This window comes from Neohortaea acidophila, assembly GCF_010093505.1.
Source record: "Neohortaea acidophila strain CBS 113389 unplaced genomic scaffold BDY17scaffold_2, whole genome shotgun sequence".
NCBI lineage: Eukaryota > Fungi > Ascomycota > Dothideomycetes > Mycosphaerellales > Teratosphaeriaceae > Neohortaea > Neohortaea acidophila.
This window is the reverse complement of record NW_022985511.1, coordinates 1,755,234-1,778,827: the sequence shown is the minus strand read 5'-3', so window position 1 is coordinate 1,778,827 and position 23,594 is coordinate 1,755,234. Positions and strand designations below refer to the sequence as shown.

Here is a 23,594-nt window from a genome sequence, read left to right as displayed (position 1 = left end):
CCGCCAGCCGCACCCTCCGGCGGCCCTGGACCACCACCTAACGGAGGCGCCATCGCTTGGCTCCAGGTGGCGGGCAGTTGGATGCTGTTCTTCAATACCTGGGGTCTCTTGAAGTGAGTACCTCCCCATGCCCTCAATGTGTCCCCCTCCCTCGCCCTCGTTCCTCGCTGACTCGCGACACCTACAGCACATTTGGTGTATATCAAACATACTACGAAAGCGGGCAGTTATGGACCGCCTCCAGTTCCGACATCTCGTGGATCGGATCCATCCAGGCCTTAATGGTGCTTCTCGGCGGCTCGCTCTCTGGCCCTCTCTTTGACCGTGGCTACCTCAGATCGCTCTTGGTTACCGGCACCTTTGGCATCGTCTTTGGCCATATGATGCTCTCGCTGACCCACAAGTACTGGGAAACGCTGCTGGCCCAAGGCTTTGTCATCGGTCTTGGTGCCTCATGTCTGTTCATCCCCGCCGTCGCCATCCTCCCCACCTACTTCTCCTCCAAGATCGGTCTCGCCCTCGGGCTGGCGGCGTCGGGTAGCTCCATGGGCGGCATCATCTATCCCATCATGTTTTATAAACTCATCGACCAAGTGGGCTTTGGTTGGAGTGTGCGCATCCTAGGCTTCACCACCCTGGCCACCTTGCTCCTACCCATCTTCGTCATGAAGATCCGCGTCAGGCCACCAAAGCCAAGGAGCGTCGTCGACTGGACCGCTTTCACGGACTTCCCATACATGCTCTTCGTTGCGGGGACCGTCGTCGGCTTTGCCGGACTCTATGTCGGCCTGTTCTACACCTCGTACTATGGAGAAGCCACGCGCTACACCGATACTAGCTTGTCCTTCTATCTGGTCCCCATCCTCAACGCTGGCTCCGTCTTTGGCCGGACGTTGCCAAACTGGCTATCCGACAAGATTGGCCCTTTCAATGTCATTGCTCCAGGTAAGCCCATTATACCACTTTCGCGTCATCATACCATACTGACTCCTTACACAGGCGCGCTATGCGTCGGCATCGTCACCCTCTGCTACAACGCAGTCTCCAACGCCGGGGGCCTCGTAGTCCTCGCCCTGCTCTTCGGCTTCTTCTCGGGCATCTTCATCGCCATGCCCCCGGTCCTGTTCGTCGCCCTGACAAAAGACAAGTCCAAAATTGGCACGCGCATCGGCATGGGGTTCGCCATGCTTGGTATCGGAGTGCTTGCCGGAGGCCCGGGAGGTGGTGGAATTCTTGGATCAAACGAGCACGACTTACATTTCACCGGGGTCTGGATCTACGCTGGCGTCACCTTTATCGCAGCATCGGCCGTTTTCTTTGCACTGAGAATCATGCGAGGAGGGTGGAAGTTGCGAGTGAAGGTGTGATTTGCAATTACAGGCATGCACACGATCTCTGGCACGGCCTTGGGCTGGTAGGGGAGCAAGAAGATGGCGTTTGTACATCATAGAGGCATTTTGCATAGGTTATGGGTACAGATTTGTGGTGGCATGGCCATGTCTTCCTATGGCAAGCACTCAGGAGAGAATTGCTCGATTTGCGTCCTTCCCATTTGCACGTCGCTAGGGCATCTGTGGCCGTGGGAATTTGGGGCCAGAGTACAGCGTGTGTATCTCGAGTACGATTGACCGCTCTGCAGAGATTACGTACAGCGGTCAGAACGCATGCACAGCCAAAGCCACCCTAGCCTGATGCCAGCACTTCACCAAGCACACGGCGGCTGCCTGCCTCACCGCTAACGGCCTCTCCACACCTCCGGCATAAACCTATCACACAACCGATCACGTCGATCACGGCGACGCGCAAAGCGGTGTCGGCATCGAAGTCGAGGGACGTGTCACTGCTTTCTCGCCAATGTTGCAATGCAGCGACGCGACGGCCCCAAAGCTGCCCTTTGATGCAGATCACCTTGGCCGAAATTGGGGATTAGCCTTTCCCGGTGTGATTCGTCCTGGCGTAGGGCTGCATCTGAGAGGCGCCTCGAAAATTCCCGGGTGGGCGGTGCCCTGCAGTCTGCCCAAGCCCTACTCACCTAAACGCTACTAGGTGCTAGCCTGTACCACGCGGATCATTGGTGGAGGCACACACCGGCCGTACACCGTCTCGTTGCAAGGTGAATCGGCGAAGTTGTCGTAATGATTGTGGAGATATGTTGCGGCAAACGACGGTGACCGCGGCAACACTTCGAGTCTGTTTGTCTGAGCGATGACATACCTCATGGAACAGACAATGACCGACATCCACCGCATTCCCCGCGGTGTGATACGTCGAGCGCGACGGCGCAGTACTAACCGGATGGGGGCATTCGGTAGAGCGTGAAGATCGGCTGAGGTCATTCACTTCTCTACGTAGGTACTGGATAGACCTGGTGAACGCGTAACACGACATGTGGGATGAAGGAGAGTGCTACCAACTCTGAGCTCGATTGAGTGTCCTTCTAAGGTAGTTTCATGTGCGTGCCTCGAGAAATGACGAGGATGACAGGGGTGGTAAGGTTGCAGTGTTCCGAGCTCGCCGAGCGAGAGCACAGCCACGTGTTGGCGTTTGACGTCTGGTGGCTATGGAGGGCAGGGCGCAGTACCTGTAAGACGGCATGATCGTGACGCCGGACACCACTGTCGTTGGCAGAGACGCTGCCCTGCTTTCCTTACCCGCGCTTATTACAAAGCAAGGTAATTCGCGGCGTCATGGCTGCCTGATCACCCACCAAGCACAGTCCATCATCCAGACGTCGATCGGGCAAGGTAGCCGAGATGATACAGGGAGAGTTCTCAACAGAGGGGCGTGACGACAGGTTTTGCGGAGAGGTTTCAAGCCGTTTGCGCAAAAAGGTGGGGGTGGGCGCGGGTGCTGGAAAGTGTAGGTACAGAAGTAGCACAGCCAAGGGGAGTCCGAGACGGAGAGTCCGAGGGATATGCTTACCTCTTCCGTAGGGCTGACGATGATCGCGAACAAATAGAACATACCTTGTGTAGCCAGCAGCGTCGCTGGATGAGGCATGTCTAACAAGAATGGAGTAAGAACGTGCTCATGACATAGCTGCTTCCGTGGAATCGCGTCGCTGCGTCCGTTGATCTGCATCGCCAAGGAAGCCCGGTAGAGGAGGTCAATTTTAGGGCTTCGAGCACGTTTCCAAAACGACGTGTTCGGGCGGTTCCCGGCGGGTTGAAATGGCCATCACGCGCGATACAAACCACCGCAGCATCCAATGACAGGCGCGCCCACATTGAGGGGCCGCGAGCCGAGAAGACTAGAGGCATTTACTGTGTCATTAGTAAGCCGGAACCCCCACTACCAAGTGCCCGCCTGCACGTGCGATGGGGCAGGGCCATCACACCATCAGGCAGCGGGAAGGGGTCTAGGATGCGAGAAGCTCGGTGCGGATTGGTGCGGAGTGGTTGGAGACGGCCCGCCGCACTGCTGGCGCGCAGGATCGTAGTGGAGCCGCGATAAGGGCAAGGCGAGGACTAAGCGTCCTGCGGCGTCGCCTTACCCGCGAATGCTAAATCCTAGAGGATTCCCGACACCTGCCTACTGTACACACACGGATATCGAGCCAGTGCTCGTTGCAGCGCACGCGATCGCCCATTTGCGCCGCGTCGTCGCTGTCGATATTGGTGGTCAGACGGGCGATTGTGACCGCCGAGCTGTCAACCCATTGGCACTCCTGGCGTAGGGTAATGGCGAGAGCAGGGGTGCGCTGACCCCTCGCGAAGCAAGATCGGCGGACGTGTTCGCAGTGCTCAACCCGGGTACTCTCGCCCACGGCATATTGTGGTACACAACGGCGACGCTGCAAAGTCGCCGAGCTGGACGTTGCGGTGAACCCGTCGCGCGCACATCATCTCAAGTGCAGCAGTGCTGCGCGGTAGGGCTTGGTGCCCATGGGCCCCCCGTGCATTTGTTTTGCCCCATCTGGCTAGATTCCAGCAACACCAGGCCGTTCGGGGTCAAGCGTAGCCGCCAAGCCGACATTTTTAGCGAATGGTGAGACCGCTTTGAGCGGGAACGACGGCCAAGCCACGCTTCTCCAACCACCAGATCCGCGTGCAGCCAGTGTGCCTGCGGAGAAGCCGATGCTTCGAATCAGCGCGCGAGAACGCTCCCGAGCGGATGGGTGGTAGGGCTTGATTTGCGGACCGTGGTAGCCCCACCCACCATGCCGGAGCCAGGATGGCACGGGATGGTGCGCAGCGACCGCAACCCACGCCCACGCCCACGCCTCACAGTCACCCTCGCATCTACTCCAAGTCTGGCCTACTGTGTGATGCGCCTCCACCCCGGTACGTATCTGTACGTCTGCAGCAATCGCAACCTGCGCCGGCTTGGGTTCCTCGGGCTGGCACACAGCCGGAAGGCAGACGCCATGGCGAGGGGGGAATGCATGGGGGAGGTGCAAGCGGGCTCGCTGCACTTCGCCGATCGCGCCCTCGCCGGCTCACCGTCACCCACACCACATGGGGTGCGTGGGGCATTAGATTGCGAGGCGGGTCCACGATGTCCCGCGTCGTGGACCACTGGAACGGGCGACATCATGATCCATCCCTCTGCCGCCAGGCATGGAAGATTTGCAGACCTGCAGGGGCCAGTTTGGCGGACAACAAAGTGTCACGCTAAACGTTTGCTCGCCGCCTCCGCCGTAGGGCAGGGCAGGGCAGGGCAACGGCCGTTCAAGGCAGCCCCCAGCGGCCGTGTGGCTCGTGCTGCGTCTCATTTTGGCCCCAAAGATATTCTTATACATATACATAGCCTTGATGCTTCGCCCCCATGCGCATCCCCTCCACCATCGTCTCTATTATCGCCGTCATACCCCTGCTCTCGCGAGCAACGTGCTGTCCCCAGGCTGACATATACCTCTCCTCTCCAACAAGTCTTTGTCTCAGCCTACTCCCTCCCCTCTCCATCCTCTGGCAGGAACCTCACCTCGTGTTCGCGACCGATCCCGTTCAAACCTGCTGACCAAGCGTCCGACTCGAGAGATTGATCCAAACACACGTGAGCAGCACACTCTTCTTTCCTTCCACACTGACCGACATCGCTGACTGTCTTGCAGCCTTGGGCGCATCTGTACGATCGCAAGTAACCTGCCGCCGCCTTCTCGCATATGGGCAGGGTACCTTAGGCATGGCCACCTTTGCGCAATACCCCTCTCATAGCATGGCCTCGAACGACTTCACTCTGTACCCATACCAAGACGTGTGGCATCAAGAGCAGCCTTACCTCCCCCCAACATCATACGCCGAGCAGCCATACGCGAACGCGACGACATTCGACTCCTACAGCACCCAGTCCGCCTTTGCGCAGCCGGATCAATACGTTTTTGATGAACAGTTGGTGAAGCACAGCATCAACTACTCGCCCGCGCAGTCCGCATCCCACTCTTTCGACCCTCACAACCCACCCGCCCTGTCATCCACTTCCGACTCGGGCGCGTCGATTCAGAGCACCATCTCGTCCACAATGGGCTCGCCGTCCAGCTACCCGCAACACACCAACGACTGGAATCACGGCCATCACATGCTCCCGGAAGTCGTGTCATCCGAGCCCATGGCGCACCACGTCTATTCGACGTCCAACTTCAGCCTGGACTCCATACCGGTCATGGACAAATCGTGTGTGGGTGAGTTGGCCACCTTTTCCATTACTTCTCAGCCGCGCCAAAACATGCCGTCGACACAAACTTTCTTTTCCCCACCATACCAGCCCGTTCGTGCACATCGTTGGGCGCGCAACTTCCCTGCCATTTCTCCGAGCTCCCGGAACGCTCGCGCCAGTCGGAGTGACAGCGGGTTCATGTCTGCTTTGACCAGCTGGCCTGGCCTCGAGCGGGCCATGGAGAGTCGCAAGGCTACTCCGCCACTTGCTCAGGCATTGCCTTGCGACGAGAGCAACGTGCCCGCTGGCCCGCCTGCGTTTCCGGCAACGCCGATGACTCCATTCTTTTCTCACTCCAGTGATCATTTCGTATCTTCTTTCGATTACTCTTGTCCGTCTCCTACTCCTCGTCTTCTTGCCTTTATCCTGCCTGTCATCGACGGCTTCTTTCCATTTGCGCGAATTCCGAGCTTGGCTGACTAAGAAAATCCTGCAGATCCCGCCCTCATCCAACCGACTTTCTCGCCATCACAACTCTCCGGCACTCTCTTTCCCGATGTCCCCGCCGTGCACTCGCCGCAGTATACTGCCTTTGCTCCTCAAGCACCATCTTCGGCGCCTAGTCCGCAACTGACGATCGGCAAGGCAAGCAGGACGGCGTCGCCATATATGTACGCACCGTCCGTCCAGCCGTACCTCCCGCATCATGGCTCGCGGAGACACTCCATCTCCTCGCAGCATTCGCGGCACAGTCAAGGCTCCATCTCGTCCGAAGACACGAACAACAAAGGCCTCTGTCCCATTCCGACATGCGGGAGGCACGTCAAGGATCTCAAGGCCCACATGTTGACGCACCAGAATGAGCGCCCCGAGAAGTGCCCCATTCCCACGTGCGCGTATCATGTCAAGGGCTTTGCCCGCAAGTACGACAAGAATCGCCACACTTTGACGCACTACAAAGGCACCATGGTCTGCGGCTTCTGTCCCGGCAGCGGGAGCGCGGCGGAGAAGAGCTTCAACCGCGCCGACGTCTTCAAGCGACACTTGACCTCGGTGCACAATGTGGAGCAGACCCCGCCCAATTCCCGTCGCAAGAGTCCGGCGAGCCTCGCCAGCAGTCAGCACGGCATGTCGCGCGAGACATCGGGCACGTGTTCGACATGTGGGGTTACGTTTGCGAACGCGCAGGACTTTTACGAGCACTTGGACGACTGCGTTCTGCGCGTGGTCCAGCGCACCGATCCCGGCGAAGCCATCAATGAACAGCTCCTCCAGTCCGTCGCGGATGATGAGGATGTGAAGGAAACGATGGGAAAGCACATGCTTTCCACCGGCCTCGACTACAACGCTTCTACTGCCTCCATTGGCGAAGAAGATGATGAAGATGTCGTAGATGAGGACGACGCGGAGGACGACGACGACAATGACTCGCCAAGCGGCACGCACGGCAGCCACTCGAGCAAGTCCGGCAAGGGAGCCATCAAGTCACGCAAGAACGCCGATGGCAATCCGAGTTGACAATTAACACATCCCCGAGGTGTCTCTGGACAGCACGTCGGGGGTGGCAACCACATTTCAAGCGGTGGCGCCGTCAGCAAGCCGCGAAAGGGCCTGACGTATTCCAAAAACGGCGTTCCCCTCACCGGCCCCGTGAGCGGCAAGGGCTCGAAACGCAAAAAGAACTACCCCATCTCCTGGGGCGCGCCTCCCGAAAAGATGAAGATGAAGAAGCGTGTGCTGTGTGTGTATGACGGACAGCGCCGCTTGTGGAAAGACGACATGATGCTGGACGGCGAACACGAAGTCCGCATCCCGCTTGACCTCGAGGGTCGCACGTGGACGACGGACCTCGACCGCCAGACGCTATTGCGGGCCGAGGGCGTGCTGGGCGCGACGGAAGAGGAGAAGGGCCCGTGGATTGACGATGATGCCGAGCTCGACCGCTTGATGGCGTGAGCCGCTTGCATTTGGCGGGATTAGATGGGCGGCGGAACCTTTTGAGATACCAAAACGCTTTGCATGTGCAGGATACACGAAGGATGCAACATGATGAACCGCTATGATCTTGTAGATAAAAGGGTTGCCGGCGGGCTACATGTAGCCTACCTAAGCTCGCAGCCTGCATTACTGTGTGCTGGCCACCGAATGGAAATGCATTGAATCGTAATTGTCCACTATCATGTATTCTCGTCTCCGTAAATTGCTCGCGTTCGTGGATCACTAGGGCGATGGGTAGGTCGGATAGAGCGGATATGCGGTTGAACTTCGGGGAAAACTCCTCAGCAATATAAACAAACTCGAATCAATTCCCTACATCCTCCTACGCAGGTCGTGTGGCCCAATGGCAAGGCGCTTGACTACGATATTTCCTGTCCATCAAGAGATTCCAGTATGCATCACCCACATGCCTCATACGTCTTTACAGCTCATTCTAACGATTCAATAGGGTTCGACCCCTGGCACGATCATTTTTTGCCGGTTCCGGAGGCTGGATTTGATATTCAAACATGCCTGATACCGTGAGATATCACCCTGCTTCGAATGGCGATTTTTCCCTCAAATAACAGCAGCCCATATGAGATTTTTGGGCTTTGTTGCAGTGTACATTAGCTTTGTAGATGGCACTGCAAGCAGGTAGCCCTAGGAATTGGTGCTATGAGGCCAAATACGACCATTGCAGCTGGTACGCCATGTTGGCCATTGGAGGTGATCGGGCTTGCACAATGCATTGTGCAGAACAATGCATTGTTCTCATCAGATCTCGACTCTACTCCAGAACGGGCGACGGTTTACAAAAGTGAAATTAAAGGTAATTAGACATATAATCACGAGGGTGAGGTAGCATGGGTTCGTAGCAGATATTAGACTATCGAAAATGCTCTCATGATCATTCAAGCTTCGCTAATTCTCACACTCTTCCTCGTGCTTCTCTTCGGTCTGCTACCCTCGAGATTGTCTTCCACGGCAGGTTCGGCAGCAGAAGGAGCAGCAGCGACGTCGGAGACGGGACCATCATTAGAAGGCTTCTCCGTCGCTGGCGCTTCAGCTGCGGTTTGATCTTTGGCGGCGCTGCTGTCCACAGCACTACCCTTCACAGCCTCATTCTTCTCTGCTTCGTTCTTTTCTGCCTCAGTCTTCTCTGTCTCGGTGTTTACGCTCTTTGCCGCGCTTTTCTTCGTATACTTCCGCGGCTTCGGCTGTAATTCGGACGCGGGGTTAGGCGTGTTCGTTCCCTCGTCCGCTCCCGAATCCTCCGCCTCTGCCAGCGCACTGCCTTTGAACGGAAGTCTCATAGCCAAATAGCTTTCCTCCGCCTTGGTACACCTGGCCATGACCTCCTCCATATGCTTCCTGACCTCCTCCGCCGGCTTGACCCACTTCCGCACACAGTCCAGAATATGCTCGCGGTTGTACGCCACCTCGACCATCAGCGTCACAGGTTGCCAGTATTCCGTGTCGGGTTCGAGGTTGCTGGCTTCCGGGGATTCACGACCCTTTCGCGTAGTGATGAAGCTGGCGAGAAGGTGTTGGGGCGACAGTGCTTCGATGATGCTGTTCTGCGGGAAGAGAAAGCGATCCTCTGTCGCTCCAGGGTTCGTGAATGCCAGAACGACGGGAAGAGACCTAGGCGCGGGAGGCGGCGGAGGAGCAGCAGCAGCAGGAGCGGGGGTCCAGGCAGGTGGTTGGTATGCGGGGGCTGGGGCTTGATATGGCCGCTGTTGATGTGGCTGCTTACCGGCTCCATCATATTGGATAGCTTCACCAGCTCCGTCATATTGAATAGCTTCAGTCTGTTGGGGTGGAGGCCGAGCGGCCGCGGCGCCTTCCTCCTTTTTTTTCTTGTCATTGATAATCTTGGTCAATTCATCAATGTGGCTTTGGAAGACCTTCAGTTGCTCCTGTGAGGCATTTCCCGTCGCCACTTCCTTCATCAACGCCTTCAGCTCGGGATCGGAAGATGCACGATTGGCGAGCATGCTGATGACCGGGTCGGGCGAAGCCTTCTTCTCTTGCGGTGGGGAAGCCGATGGGGGTGTAGGCCGGTGAGGCTGGAGTGCGGGGGTTCCAGGGTGGGATGCGTTGGGGCCAGGCGACATGCTGTGTCCGTGGGGTTGCCGCTGGGCAGGAGTCGGACCGCGGTTTTGATAGTACTGCTGGCCATATGGCTGCTGATTCGGTCGATAGGGCTGGCCATATGCGCTCTGTTGATAGTTTGGAGGTACGTAGTGCTTCACTGGAGGCGGCGGAGGCGGTTTGGCCTTTTCCTCGACATAAATCTCCGCCTCGAAGATGTGCGGTTCAACACGAATCCTGCATGGCCCTTTGTGCTTTTGCCATTTCAATTCGGGATTGTTTGGTGGCGTGGGTTTCGCGTTCTTGCCACTCTCCGGTTTGACCCAGTAGCGCTCCAACACACCGTCATGGATCCATTTCAACCTGGAGCGATCGAGGGAGGTCTGTAACACGGCGGACGCGGCGATAGTCTGGTAGTCGTTGTTCGAGAGGGAGACGGCTTGCTGCTCTTTTAGGGAGGGAAGAGGTCTGCTTCCGCGCACCCTCGCTGGAAGTTGTATGATGGGCTCTTCGGGCTCGGGCGAGGTCTCGGCGGGCGTCTGCACTGCTGGGGATGGAGAACTGGCGTGGGCGGCGGAGATCTTTCTCTTCTTGCCCGCAGGCTGTGCTCCCTTCGACAACCTGCTGGCCGTTCTCTTGTGTCCCGCCGCCGCTATCTCACTTTGCGCCATGGTGCGTCGCGTCGGTCTGACCTATGCATCACCTTGCTCTTACAGATCGCGAACGCCTTTGTGGTGCTTTGTAGTGGTTGTGTCATGGAAATTGCGAGATCACGGTCAGGTACAGATGGAAGTTGAGTGACCAACAGTCTGCGTTGTGATTGGCTGGAACCAAGGAGGCGCTAGTGGACGTTCGTCTTGGCCGTAGCGTTGCCCAACTGGCACTTCTCAGCCATTGAACGCGGCCACGCTTCCTTGCACCTCGACGTCCTATAAATGGGCGAGACGCAGCATTCCCAAAGAGATCGTCCAGGCGAGCAATTGTAGCCCTTGCCCTTTCCATCGTCATTATCCCTGTCTGTCCACTTCGAGGAAGACCCAATGGACGTCTACTTTGATTGAAGCGGCAACATCTCTACACCACAATGCCTTCAGCGTGGCGTAGGGTCGGCATAGGTGCCGCTGCCCTCGTTGGAGTCTACGCCATCATTCTTGGAGCCTTGCTTACTCCGAATCTCCAACGCTTCGCTCTGTATGCCCACAAAATCAACACCCTTTTCCTCCACGACATCGACAACGGTGAACGGTTTGGATTCGCCAAAGGCCAGGTTACGCCCTTCAGCATTCACACCGCGGATGGCGAGACTTTGTATGCCTGGCATGTCCTACCCATCGACGCCTATGCTCGCAACGAAGAGGTTCTGCGAAAGGAAGCGGGGTCCATTGGCGATTTCTCCAATACACATGCATTCCATCTATTGACTTCAAGTGAAGCGAAAGTTGTGGTGAGCTGTAAGCATTATCCGTTCGATCCCCCCAATATCCCCAAGGCTGACCAGAAAGTCCACGGCAATGCTGGACATATCGCACAAGGCTGGCGACCGGAAACGCTTCGGCATCTCACCGCGCAGCCAAACACGCACGTGGTCACGATCGATTATCGCGGCTTCGGAAAGTCTTCCGGATATCCCACCGAGGCCGGTCTGATCGAGGATGGGACAGCACTGGTGAATTGGGTGCTGCGCATTGCGAACATCCCGCCCAATCAGATCGCAATTCTCGGCCAGAGCCTGGGCACTGCAGTAGCGAGTGCTGTTGCGTTACGCTTCGCCGATCCGTCAAATGAGCTGGTCTGGCCAAACGCTGCAGAACCAATTCCCGGAGTGGTGGAGAAAGATGGACTCCAGCCGACCATCTTTGCCGGCATCATCCTTATTGCTCCCTTCTCCAGCTTGCCGTCCTTGCTGCTCACATACCGAATGGGAGGCTTTCTCCCGCTCCTGCTTCCCCTGCGACCATTCCCGGCACTGGCAAGTTCTCTCACATCTCAAATGGTGGACAAATGGCATACTGCGGAGAGACTGCGCGCGTACCACGCCACCCTGTCCGGGGATTCCGGGCTTGCGCCGGCGAATGCAGCGAGATTGGGCAGCCTGCAAATCTTTCATTCGCTGGACGACTTCGACATCTCCTATCATCAGACTGAGATGATATGCCGACGGATATTTGTTGATGGCGCGGAGTGCATCGATGGTAGCAAGGGTGCTGCTGTCTTGGGCGTCAAGTCCGATGACGCCCCCAGAGTCCGTTTCGAGCTTCTGCAGCATGGAGGTGAGACGAAGTCCCACGTAATCCGTCCGTCAATCCACTGATTCCCTCTTAGGCCATAACAGGGTAGCGACGCATGCTTCCGTGGCGGCAGCGGTGTTCAGAGCCTTCAATGACAGAGAATCATAAATTGAGCTCCTCATACTGGAGGGCCTCAATCTAGCATGCTTCACATGAGAAACTTTGGTCGTCGATTCGTATCACCCTGCGCCGTGTCCGGCTCGTGACCGTCTCCAGGCCCCTCACGATCGCGAGATTCCGTCGTCCTCTCTTTGCTTTGTTCTCTCTTCTGGTCCAGCCTCTCTGCCCTCTTTGCTTCCCTCTTTCTACTTCCCTCCAATAACATATCCGTCTCTTCCAGCTCCTTCACGACCTCTTCCCACTCCGCCTCGTGTTGGGGATCTCCAGTTCCCAAAGCCTTCCTCACATCCACGTCCTCCCCATTCTTCACCCTCTGCACGATCTCGCGGAGTAAAGAGAGTTTGGCATCGGTCTTGCGACTAAAGTTCAGCATTTCATTGCGCATAGCAATGATTTGAATCGCGTTGGACCCGACAAAGATGCCGAGAAAAAGGAAGATGGTGGCCGGGTTCCATTCTTTGGATCTTGTCGACTTCGCCTTCGCCACCTCCGCCACCTCGATTGGATCCTTGGAGCGGCGGAGGAACTTTGGGACAAGTGAGGCCCAAAAGGAAGGGTTTGCAATGCGCGGCAGATCGGACTCTTGTGCATATCCGCGGCGGCCGCTGGCTCCAAATCTTCGGCTTGCGGTCGTTTGCCGTATCGGACATCGCACGCAGATATTCCGCAGCGGAGTCATTGCTCTCGAGGGTGCCATCGTTGAATGTATTACCGTGTCTCGCCGGCCATTCAACAGCTGGAGTTCGAGTACAGCAGCTAATAAGATTGGTAGACTTCAGAGGTGATCGGTGGCGGAGAATTGTTGCCCCGTCAACCGGCGGGAGTGGCCGAAGCCAACTTCACCTCGCGTTGCTGGCGCGTATCCTGCACATACTACGGACTTGCGACCACGTTCAGGGCGGCATTCTTTGGGTGGGACAGATTTTGATCGATGGAGGGAGGAAAATGGAAGCTGCAGGAGCTGGAGTCCTCGCTGGCGGCTGGCTCGGCCACAGAAGCAACAGTGTCGGCGCTGCAGTCCTTCTTGGGTCTCGAGCGGCCAAATTCCGACGGAGCAAATGGCAAGAAGCCCGTCGACCGACCTAATGATAAATCACGGGGCACGGCAGATTCGCGAAAACCGAAACCCGTGGCATCAAAAACGAAGAAGAATGTGAGCCTGTTCGTGCGAGAAGACCGGCTTCCCACCCTCTCGGTCCAGGAGAAGCACCGCTTGGCGACTCACGCGGCCAATGCGAGTTTGAAGGTCTTAAGTGGCCCATGCAAGGCCGCAGAAAAGACAGCTTCCGGCCACTGTCAAGATTCAGACTCTGACTCAACCACACCACCTCGGAAGGCGGGAGATCTAAACGTATTGCAATCTCGATCCAGCAACACTGTACCGGACCATCCGTCACCCGAGAAGACAAAGGCCATCCGCGGAGCAAAATCAACCGCAGAGACTATCATTCTCAGCAATGCACCTATACGTGCTGTTCATGTTGCAGAATGCGCCGATGTGGCTTTCGCCTTTCTCCGTTCTCTCAACTACAAGGAGTGCGGCATTCGAGAGCCGCCCAAGTGGCAGCTCGAGCAAGGGATGCTCTGCCTGGCCGGCCTGGCCATTACTCATGGCTTCCGCGGTATCGCCGTCAAGCAACTTCGCCGTGTCAAAAGCAGTTTGGAACACCGCTGCCATCCTGTTCAAGGGCCGAAGCCCGTCAACCGATCTTCTCCATCGAATGAGACTTTCGGTTCAATGCTCTGTCTCAGCAACGCTCTGGTCATGGATCAAGACGCTCTTCGCGTGGCAATCTCCTTCCATTATACCGTGCTACGGACCCTCTCTCTCCCATGCAAGGCCGCTGTCTACGATGAAGTTCTCGGACATGACCTAGTCGGAGTTCGGAACTCCCCGGCCGACGTGATCATGCAACAATACAAGTGTACTGGAGACAATGACAAAGCTACCAAGCACCTCGATGCACTCTCGAGGACGATTCTGGCCTTTTGCCCTCCGATTGTAGCGTCCGCCGATGCTGCCGCGCTGAACACCGAGGAACAGCCGTCTCCAAAGGCGGCATTCGAATTCCAAGTACTTTCCCTGCGAATCCGGAAACTGTCGTGGAACCTGGCAAATCATCGGCAGGATCCGTCAAAAGACCTTCTTGATCCATTCTACAGATGTGCATTGACCTTTATCCGACGAGGTCTGACTCTGGACGCAGATACAGTTCATCAAACACTCGAGCGCTGCTTCGAGTCTCTCGGACCATGCAAACAGACTGAGCCGACACCGTCGCTTTTCCAAATCTATCAGCTTATGTGCGTGCAGGCCGAAGAGGCAGGGATGTATGATGCAGCATTGAAATGGGCTGAGTGCATGGAAGAAGACTGTTCGACATTGAAGATCAACGACGCGAGGCAAGTCATGTGCGTTGTGAAAAGGACGACGCTCATGACAAAGATATCAACATCGGCGGCCGTTTTTGATCTCCTCCTGCCAATGCTGCAGAGTACGCTCAGCGGTGCCCGCTCGGATCATGGAGATCTGCTCAAGGCTCTTGCGCAGCTTACCAGACGGGTTAGAGTCGCTCCCGCCCATTCTCAATCTGCCTCTGCAAGACGGCTGTCTCATCTCGCTGCGATATACGCCTCCGGCTGTGCACAGCATTACCCCAGCAGCCACGTGGAGCACATTCGAATTATTCTGGAAGATGCCCTTGTCATCGCTCAGTCCACCGAGGACATTATTGAGTGGGCCAGTGGCCCTGCCGTGCAAACGTTTGTCGATAGCGGGTCCGCTCGAGATGTTGCGAGGGCAGCAGCGTCGCAATGCCTTGGTGATGCTTGGAAGATATCCACCTCGGTGCTCTCATTATCCCGCATCCTCCACGCGTTGACCATCAAGACGGCCCGAGAGCCCAATGCCAAGATCCCGCCATTCTTCGACGATGAGAGTCTGCAGGCATGCGAGAGAGGGATCTTGCTGGAATGGCAACTCAAGTGCATGGTTGAATTGTCAGGCAAACTGAAGTACAGCAGTGCCCTGCAGAAACTACTCCCTCAGCTCTTGCAAGCATTGGCGAAGATCTACACTCCTTCGGAGTTCCCTTTACGAAGGGCCAGGGTGGCGATTGTTGCATGGCGATTGTTGGAGGGCCACCCAGATCTCTTGCCTTCTCAGGATCTCAACGTATGGCTACATCCGGCCCTTGACCAGATCGAGAGTCTGGGAGCGGACGTCGGCCTGAAGGGCTACTTCGGCGATCTTCAGGCGAATCTCGCTGTCGCACGTTTGTTCGAAGGTGGACGCCCGCAAGCCAAAGACCTGCAGTCTGCTCTGACTGTTTGGCAGCGGATTGTTGATAACAGTACCTCCAGCAGCGACCTCCGCGGCCATGTGGATGACTTGCGCGCTCTTCTGCAGCAACTCGACTCGCTTGTGGCGTACTTCAGGATGACTGGGAAAGATGCGGGTGCGTTGGCTGCACAACGAATACTTGTCAAACTAACGCGTCTGCACGATGATCGCGACTTTTCCCCATGTGATGCTCGGACTGCTCTGTCTCGGCTGTATATTCAGCTGGGCGAGTCCGAAACGGCATCGGCCCATCTGGACGAGGCACGGAATGCTTTGGAAGTCGGCGAGGTGTCACCTCTGGCCAAGCTGAACTATCAGCTTGCTCGAGCCGAGTGTTTCTTAGCAACTGACAATCTCGACGATTGTCGCGCAGCTTTGGCTGAAGCTGAGCGGCTGCTACCGCAACATCATTTGGGAGGCGTGACGGGTATTGGCGGACGTCGACAGGCATTACTCAGCTGTCAAGCGAAACTCGTGCATTCCAAGCTATCGTTGAGGAGCGCATTTCCTCACCAGGCTCTCGCCGCTGCGAGTCAATCGGTCAGAGGTCTCAAAGCCTTGTGGTCACATCTTGAGGGAGCTTGGCAAGATAAGAGCGAGTCAAGCACAGTCGAGACGGCCAGATCTGAACTCGACGAAGTCACAAGAAAGGTCAGTAAGCTTGACTTGGGAAGAGCGAGAGACTCTCCGTCAAGCGAAACAAATGAAAGACTTGGAAGAGGAGCACCGTTTTGGCCAGTGATGCCGTTACTCATCGAGGCTTTGCTGCACCTGTCCGACGTGTACGCCCACCATGGAATCTTCCACGAATCAGACTATCACTCGCAGAGGGCAATGCAGATTGCAGAGTCCGTTGGATCAACAGCCTGGCTCTCCCGCATTCGAAGCTGCAGGAGTCAACTGTTGCTCTCGGCCGGCCGCCTCGAAGACGCCGAACTTTGTCTTGCCCAAAACGATACCTGCTCTATTGAAGAACTGTCGCTGGCTTCCGTTGAAAGACAGTGTGCACGGGCGGCAGTGTATGAGAAATCTGGCTCTCTGGAGGATGCGCTTGCTACTTACGAGAAAGCGGAAAGCTACATCCGTCAGATGTTTCAGAGAGGCTTTGCTCCAACAATGGAGAGTCTCGCGGAGGATACCGTATCCCGAGAAGATTCAGTTGGAGTGGAGCTGCTGTGTGAGACCGCGAAGGGCGAATTTTGCGGCGACCAGAAGCGTCCAGCATCAAAAGTACGCGCAGCGCCTGTGCCCAAGACCGGACGGAAACGAGGACCAATACCAGCTTCGAAGCCAATGTCAAAGTCACACGCTGACGGCGCCAATACTCGTCCTTCCTATTCGATGGAGAAACTGCAAAGAACGGTCTTGTTGCGAAAAACACTCGTGCAACTTCGTCTTGGAAACACTCTTGACCCGACCAAGGGTGATGTCGACGTGTCAGCTTCACGGTCTACCATGGATCTGCAGCTCTTGCGCAATGCGCAGTTCCAGATCGCTATGTCACAAGCATTGAAATCGCTCGAGATGGACGTCACGCTGAACGTGCTTTTGGACTCGACGCTCATCATCCCGGGCCTACGGCAGGTCGTGGCTGAACAGCCCCAACCCACCAAATCGCAGCGGAGGCTTCCAGCATCAGCTAAAGCGTCAAATCCGACAAAGAAGCCGGCTAGAAAGGCAATCACGAAAACAACGACTGTCGCAGACAACTTCCTAGACCTGATCAAGACTGCGAGAGGTTCGCTGCTCTTAGGGTATGACAACAATCACAAGCTATGCGGGACCAGTGCCACTCATACCGAGAGTGCGATGCTGTTGTCTGCCGGCTTTTACATGTCTGCAGCCTCAGGAGCTACTGCCAGTCAACTCGACTCGGCGGTCGAGTGCTTCGCTCTTGACTTTCCACGGGTGAAGGCTTTACAGTATGAGCAGCAGGCTGTGGCGTTGAGCGGATCGCGCTCAGAGTCACCGAGCTCGTCGGTATCGCCGCACCTTAGCGATTACTCCGGCATTCCCACATCCACGACCGCCGCTGAGTTCCAACGAGACTTCATCGACATCCTGCCAAAGTCGTGGACAGCGGTGTCATTGTGCTTGAGCGCAGATTGCCGAGAGCTATATATTGCTCGATACGATAGCGGACAGACGCCACTCATCCTGAGACTCCCACTCCTGCGACACAGCCCGAGCGGCCTGGATGACGAAGAAGTCTTCGATTTTCACTATGCAAAATCCGACCTGCAGGACATCATCGATATGTCCAACTACAGCTGTCACAATCCGCAAGGGACGAATAGGCACACGTGGTGGAGCGCGCGGGAGGAGTTGGACAGACGTCTTCACGACCTACTCATCAACATAGAAGACATTTGGCTCCGAGGCTTCAAGGGCATCTTCGCTCCTTCTACGACCCGTCAGGATTCAATGAGAGACTTCCGGAAGTCGTTCGAAGAAATTCTGGGTCGCTATCTGCCATCCCGGAAAGGCACTCGGCGCCAAACAGAGGCCCTGTCGGTAGACGACAAGATTCTGGAACTTTTCGTCGGGCTTGGTGATGATCACGATGGAGAAATCGATCTGGACGAGTCGCTAGCGGACCTATTGGAGTTTGTCGTCGATATGCTGCAATTTGGTGGTGAGCGTAATGCTTGCGACGAAATCGACTTTGATGGGATGACCGTGGATATGTTCGATGCGCTACGCGCCTACCATGAGGATATCCGACAATCGCACAACGATCAACCCCATCAGCACCTCATCCTTGTGCTCGATCGACGACTGCAAGCATTCCCTTGGGAAAGTCTTCCCTGCTTGGAGAAAGCGAGCGTGAGCAGAGTCGGAAGCATGCTATCGATCCGCGAGCGTATCTTGGCGCTTCGAGCAGCACAGAACGAGCCCTCCGGGAAGCACGTCGACCGCATTGTCGCAGATGCCACGTCAGGCACGTACATTCTGAATCCTTCATCCAATCTGCCAAATACGCAAGCCGCATTGGAGCCCGTCTTATCCGGCCTCAAGCAACAACACTCGAGCAACTGGCAAGCCATCGTCAATGAAGGCCCCGACGAAGATCGCTTCGCCACCGCCATCGCCAAGTCCTCCATCCTAATGTACTTTGGACACGGTGCAGGCTCGAGTTTCATCCGTCCGAGCACGATTCAGCGCCTAAGCACTTGCTGCGATGTCGCGTGGCTGATGGGTTGCTCATCCGGGACTGTACACGAACACGGCGATTTCGAACCGAGTGCTGTTCCTCTGGACTATCTGCTCGCCGGAACGGGGCGGCAGTCTGATACGGGCACCACCAACCTATGTAAAGCAGTCGTGGCGAACTTGTGGGATGTGACGGATAAAGACATCGATCGGTTCTCGCTCCGTCTTGGTGAGGAGTGGGGCCTGTGGCCGGCTTCTGAACAGGCCAGGGTGCCGATCAAATCGCCGAAGAAGAGAAACACTGCTGCCGTCCCGTCCACCCCTCAGCGAGCGCCAAAGACTCCTAAGACGCCGAGGGTGGCCAAGACTCCCGCGCCGTTCAAGACGCCAGCAAGACGCGGCGCCGGATCGCTAGAGGGAGTCCAAGGAAAGCGAAGTCTGGTGGAAGCGGTCTCTCGTAGTAGAGAAGCTTGCTACCTGCGATATCTCAACGGTGCTGCACCGGTTGTGTATGGAGTGCCAGTGTATCTCGGCGACTGATAGAGCTCGTCTCCGTCTCCATCAATGCAATGCACATTCAAACCGTAGCAAAGATGACTTCTGTGTTCATGCATTCTCTCCCGCCTCAAAAATGCATCGCGGACATCGACACGCTCCGCCCAGTGCGCCTTCCGCCCATTCCCGGCGCTCCTTGACGGGTAAATCAATGTCGCAGTAGTGATTAAAGATCTCCTCGCCTTTCTTGATACCAGGCTCAGCAGCAGGACGCGGCGACTTGCCATACGGATCACTCCAAGCAACGCGCTGCTCGCGAGCTCGAAACTCTATAGCACCGCCCCATTCCCAGCTCACATTTGGATCACAGGAATGATTCGCCAGACACCACATGGGATGAACGGCGCCGACTTCCGGTCCCCTGGCGGCTCGGCCTCCACGCCCTGAAAGCCGGGCGGAAGCAGTGCCGCGGAACTTGGCGTACAGCGTGTTGAAAACCCAGACGTCGTACTGCGGGTTGGCGAAGATGTCGATGTCCATCTTCTCGAGCATGTGGAACGGAAGGCGGATGTTATGCTCGAAGCTGAAGGGTAGGGAGTTGGGGTAGTCGGCGGAGTCGGACGCATGTTGCGGGTGGGTGTTGTGGAAGTCGCCCCAGATGTACTTGACCTCGTTGAGCTCGAGGGGATGGCATTGCTGGGTTTCGGCCATGGCCAAGGTCCGTAGCAGGAGGAGCGAGTACAAAGCATCACTCGCGGCAGTGGGGGAGACGTCTTTGGCAATCGACTCGACGTCCCTTTCACAAAGAGCTGGATGATAGAGATCCATTGCGCGGTCATGACATTGTTGACTGCAAAACACGACTTCGCAATCAGGGCAAGAAACGGTGTTTCCGGCTTCAGAGTTGCCCAGCTCCGGCAAATCCGTGCTACAAGCATCGCACAGCGTGTCCTGGAGTTTGTTGTTGGCAGTCAGGATGGAGTCCTCGGTCAAGACCACTTCCCCAGCGGCAATGTCCTCTTTCGCAAACACTCCGAGCTGCTTTACTGTCGATACGCAACCGCTGTCTGATTGTGTCGTCAGATCTGGCAGCTCCACCACGAGGACTTCAAGCTTAGGAGCTACTTTGTCCATCATCTCGTTGAGAGTCGACAGCTCGCGGAGTCTGTCCGGTTCGAAAGTATTCCAGGGATAAATCTCCCGTCGCACAACGCCTCTATCCGGTAGTTCTACCGGGCCGTCATGTTTGCGAGCAAAGAGCGCTTGCTCATCGACACCAGCATGTTTCGCAGCCGTGGCGCAGACCAGATGGTGTGTCTTCTGAAGCTCGACATTGTTTGCATATCGGCGACGAGCTTGTGAAGAGTAAAGTAAAGCACTCTGTAAACAGCCACATGAGAGAAGGCTGCGGCTCAAGATTTGGTATCTGTGGAGGTATTAGCATTTGGAGTTCATCTGGGAATCCCAGGGGTAAGATCTTGGGTTGCTTACATGATGGGAACATGATGCTCGACGAGTGACAGGTGATGACTCGAATCAATGGGATCGTCTCGAACAGACAGCGCGTCTATATCGGCCGTCAATCTATCATCCCCTCGACACGCTCCATGTTGCTCCTGCAAAGAAGCCAAAGCCTGGTCATGGAACTCGTCTCCTTCATCCGCGACGGCGTCAGACAGCAACAAAGCCTTGTAAGCCGCGCCAGCCGCCAAATCGGGATAGTCGAGATCGAGGTATTGGTTTGCAAGGTCGATATACAAGGTCAGGTTGTACGGATCGTGACGAAGCTGCTCCACCACCTTGTGCACGTCTGCCATGACCGTGATGGGCTGCTATCGCGGTGCAAGGTCCAGATGCGATTTAGCGTGTGTGCGTGGGCCGGAGCAACATCGTCTATCGCGTCCAGCGCGTCTCGCGGGATCGGATGCATCTGGCTACAGCCTTTGCGCTCCCTGCGAAAAGCCTTGCGAAAAACGCGGCAGCGGTGTGAGCGCACGGAGCAGCAGCCTGCGCCACACGGTGTGGAGCAGGGAAAGCAGGTCAAACCTTATTAGCTGGGCGGGCAAGATAGGTAACAATCCGCTGGGTTCCTGAGACGCCCATCACCCACCTTGCTCGATGATCGATGACTCCTGCTCATTCTGGGCGGTAGTGGAATCGTGCGATTGCTCGTCCCCTTCCCTTTGCAGCATCCACCATTGCAGGACTGCATGCGATACAACCGAAGGGCGCGCGGCCGAGTCGGGGAGATGAGAGTAAGCTGACGGAATCGACAGTCACCAGCGCATCGGCGGACAGGCCGGAGACGGAAGATGGTATTGCATGCGCGTGACGCGTACCTTACGACGTGCAGGCGCGGCCAATACTTGGTAAAAGCAGACGCGAAATGGCGATGACCCGAGAGCCTGCGCCCTGCTACTCATCACTACCTTAGTCACATCACCCCTCCTGGCTCCACGGTGTCGTGTTTCGGTCAAGGTGACATTCGGGCGTGCGATCTGGGAAGTGGCAGGGCATCGGCAGAAAGGCGCCAGGGACCAAGGCACGGCAGACTGCCCACCCAAAAATCCGCGTGCGGCTCATCGAAGATTTGGATTTCTGCTCGACATCGCCGATCAGGCTTCGGTGTTTGAACTGTATCTCCGATGCATCCGCCAGACTCCTCTGCACGTGACGTCGCAACAACATTCATCGTTGAGGAGAGCGACGATGGGATGGGATGAATTTAGTCCAAAATGTATTCCAAAAATTCTATCTGGAAGCATGGCTTATTGCCAGTCATTCCAATGCTTGTTTATATACGTGACAATAGACAGTGTCTTGCTGCCAGCAGCAACTGCATGCATCAATTCAGCCAGCCGTGAGCTTCATATCATCGTTACTGCGTCTCCATTGATTGCAAGACTGCTCGAGTCGTGCTCCTTTCGATCTTTGGTGATGGTAGTAATAGATAGTGTGTGTGTGGTGATTTGCAGTTTGGTAGTCCGCTGCTGAAAATGTAGGTGGCGGACGGCGGGTGGCTGTCTGCCACGGCAAGATCCTTGACGATCTATTCCCGCCGGTGCAAACGAGTCGGTCCTCCCTGCGTGTGTCGATACTGTTCGACAAGGCGTTGGAGACAAGGTGGGTCAATCGATAGGTGGCAAGTGTGAGAGGACATCATTCGTTCGGTTCAGCGATTGTTGAGTCCAACCATGGCCGCGCAACGACTGCAGTACCATGAATTGAGACCGTACTGCACCATGCAACTGCTCCTGCCCGTCTTCACGTCGATGCTGGACGTTCGCTGGCACCTCGAGCAGCGTGCGAGATCCAAAGAAGACGTCTCCGAGCGGCTGGAGGAGGAAGGGCGGTCGGATCGGGTGGAGTCGTCTCCCGTGACGTGCAGTACGTGCTGCACCGGGTGCGGTCGCGGCCGGCTGGAAGAGCCGGAGTGTGCTGCGGCAGTCTGCATTTGCAGGATGGTCGATGGGGCAGGCATTTGAGGCGAGGTGAGAAGTGGGTAACAGGAGGTTCTAAATGCCAACAGCGGGTGGAAGGGATCGACTGGCGTCTCCCCAGGGCTGATGATGGGAGAAGAGAGGGGCGTCTCGGGGGAGGATGGTCGATGAGGTGTAGGCGGTAGGGTGAAGTAGCAGGCCTGATGTGCCAGCATTGTGTGGAGGACGAGGAAAGAAGCGAGGAGCACGGCAGTAGAAGTAAGGCCTGGCTCGACGATGGAAGAGGGTTACGATGGAGGACGTCAGGATCGTGAGGGCGGTGATCAGCAATAAGAGAGAGCGTGACGACCCAAGACGACATTAATACGGGCAGGGGATCGCGGCACCATTGCAGGCATCGAGGATGCGGCAGGCCGCGCATGACTGCAAAGACGAGCTAGGCTGCAGCCGGATGCTGGCGAAGGAAAACGAGAAACCTTGGCCCGCCGAATAGGCGGAGCTTTTGTCGATGCCGCCACGCCCACCGATGGCCTGCGCCTTGCATCTCGATCCCGCGCCGACCGCGTGTGGCTCGCGCGCTACTGATAGGCCGCTGACCGACCGCCCGCCCTAGCAACTACTTCCCTTCCATCTTTTGCCTATCCCGGCAGGTGAATGTCGCTCTTCGCTTCACCTTGCACCAAACTCGTTTCTCCTTACCGTCGCGACCTGCCATCGCGCATCGACGAAAGAATGAGCCGCGTCACTAGCCACAACAGAGCGGAGCTGCATGCCTAGAAAGGCATCCGTCATCACCCGCAGGTGCCCAAACACGGAACTGGGTCTGCCGGCTGAGGCATGCATTGGCGCCTCCAACTTCCAAGCCTCCGAGCCTCCGTGCCGTAGTAGTGTTGTTTCATTTCCCTCGTCCGTTGTTCGCACGGCGACCTGGAATCTGGATTGCGTGCCTTACGGCTAGGCGCCAGTAACCTTAATTGCCAGGGTCCAGACCACGGTCTATGCTGTAGCGCGTCAACACCTCACATCTATCGCTCTCTATATCCTGCACTGTACCCATGACCATGTGAATTCTGCAACGTCACCGCT

The 23,594-nt window shown here is 56.5% G+C and overlaps 8 protein-coding genes and 1 pseudogene across 9 annotated transcripts; 5 read left to right on the top strand and 4 right to left on the bottom strand.

The window, feature by feature from the left end:
* Nucleotides 1-81: 81 nt before the first annotated feature.
* Nucleotides 82-1,367, top strand: BDY17DRAFT_246658 (major facilitator superfamily domain-containing protein; the record flags this gene model as incomplete). Its single annotated transcript, XM_033730744.1, has 3 exons — nt 82-113; nt 188-945; nt 1,000-1,367. 3 exons carry the CDS (start codon nt 82-84, stop codon nt 1,365-1,367), a joined length of 1,158 nt encoding a protein of 385 aa, XP_033593317.1.
* Nucleotides 1,368-5,124: 3,757 nt separating this feature from the next.
* BDY17DRAFT_308138 (uncharacterized protein) lies at nt 5,125-7,551 on the top strand (the record flags this gene model as incomplete). Its single annotated transcript, XM_033735175.1, has 3 exons — nt 5,125-5,986; nt 6,092-7,108; nt 7,133-7,551. The coding sequence occupies 3 exons, from the start codon at nt 5,125-5,127 to the stop codon at nt 7,549-7,551; spliced, it is 2,298 nt and encodes a 765-aa protein (XP_033593316.1).
* A 371-nt stretch (nt 7,552-7,922) lies between these two features.
* Nucleotides 7,923-8,063, top strand: BDY17DRAFT_t8 (annotated as a pseudogene). The gene has a single exon. The product of its transcript is annotated as a tRNA-OTHER (tRNA).
* Nucleotides 8,064-8,463: 400 nt separating this feature from the next.
* On the bottom strand, nt 8,464-10,445 carry BDY17DRAFT_292031 (uncharacterized protein). The gene has a single exon (XM_033732757.1). It carries the CDS (start codon nt 10,338-10,340, stop codon nt 8,487-8,489), a length of 1,854 nt encoding a protein of 617 aa, XP_033593315.1. The 5' UTR covers nt 10,341-10,445; the 3' UTR covers nt 8,464-8,486.
* A 308-nt stretch (nt 10,446-10,753) lies between these two features.
* On the top strand, nt 10,754-11,980 carry BDY17DRAFT_245386 (Alpha/Beta hydrolase protein; the record flags this gene model as incomplete). The annotated part of the gene is made up of 2 exons (XM_033730626.1): nt 10,754-11,120; nt 11,172-11,980. 2 exons carry the CDS (start codon nt 10,754-10,756, stop codon nt 11,978-11,980), a joined length of 1,176 nt encoding a protein of 391 aa, XP_033593314.1.
* Nucleotides 11,981-12,043: 63 nt separating this feature from the next.
* BDY17DRAFT_85058 (uncharacterized protein) lies at nt 12,044-12,848 on the bottom strand. Its single transcript, XM_033738772.1, has one exon. It carries the CDS (start codon nt 12,772-12,774, stop codon nt 12,106-12,108), a length of 669 nt encoding a protein of 222 aa, XP_033593313.1. The 5' UTR covers nt 12,775-12,848; the 3' UTR covers nt 12,044-12,105.
* Nucleotides 12,849-12,961: 113 nt separating this feature from the next.
* BDY17DRAFT_84994 (peptidase family C50-domain-containing protein) lies at nt 12,962-19,146 on the top strand. Its single transcript, XM_033738768.1, has one exon. It carries the CDS (start codon nt 13,009-13,011, stop codon nt 19,111-19,113), a length of 6,105 nt encoding a protein of 2,034 aa, XP_033593312.1. The 5' UTR covers nt 12,962-13,008; the 3' UTR covers nt 19,114-19,146.
* On the bottom strand, nt 19,147-21,001 carry BDY17DRAFT_85009 (uncharacterized protein). The gene is made up of 2 exons (XM_033738771.1): nt 20,560-21,001; nt 19,147-20,494 (listed from the first exon to the last, which is right to left on the bottom strand). Exons 1-2 carry the CDS (start codon nt 20,883-20,885, stop codon nt 19,180-19,182), a joined length of 1,641 nt encoding a protein of 546 aa, XP_033593311.1. The 5' UTR covers nt 20,886-21,001; the 3' UTR covers nt 19,147-19,179.
* A 1,196-nt stretch (nt 21,002-22,197) lies between these two features.
* On the bottom strand, nt 22,198-23,103 carry BDY17DRAFT_84998 (uncharacterized protein). Its single transcript, XM_033738769.1, has one exon. It carries the CDS (start codon nt 22,927-22,929, stop codon nt 22,333-22,335), a length of 597 nt encoding a protein of 198 aa, XP_033593310.1. The 5' UTR covers nt 22,930-23,103; the 3' UTR covers nt 22,198-22,332.
* Nucleotides 23,104-23,594: the final 491 nt, after the last annotated feature.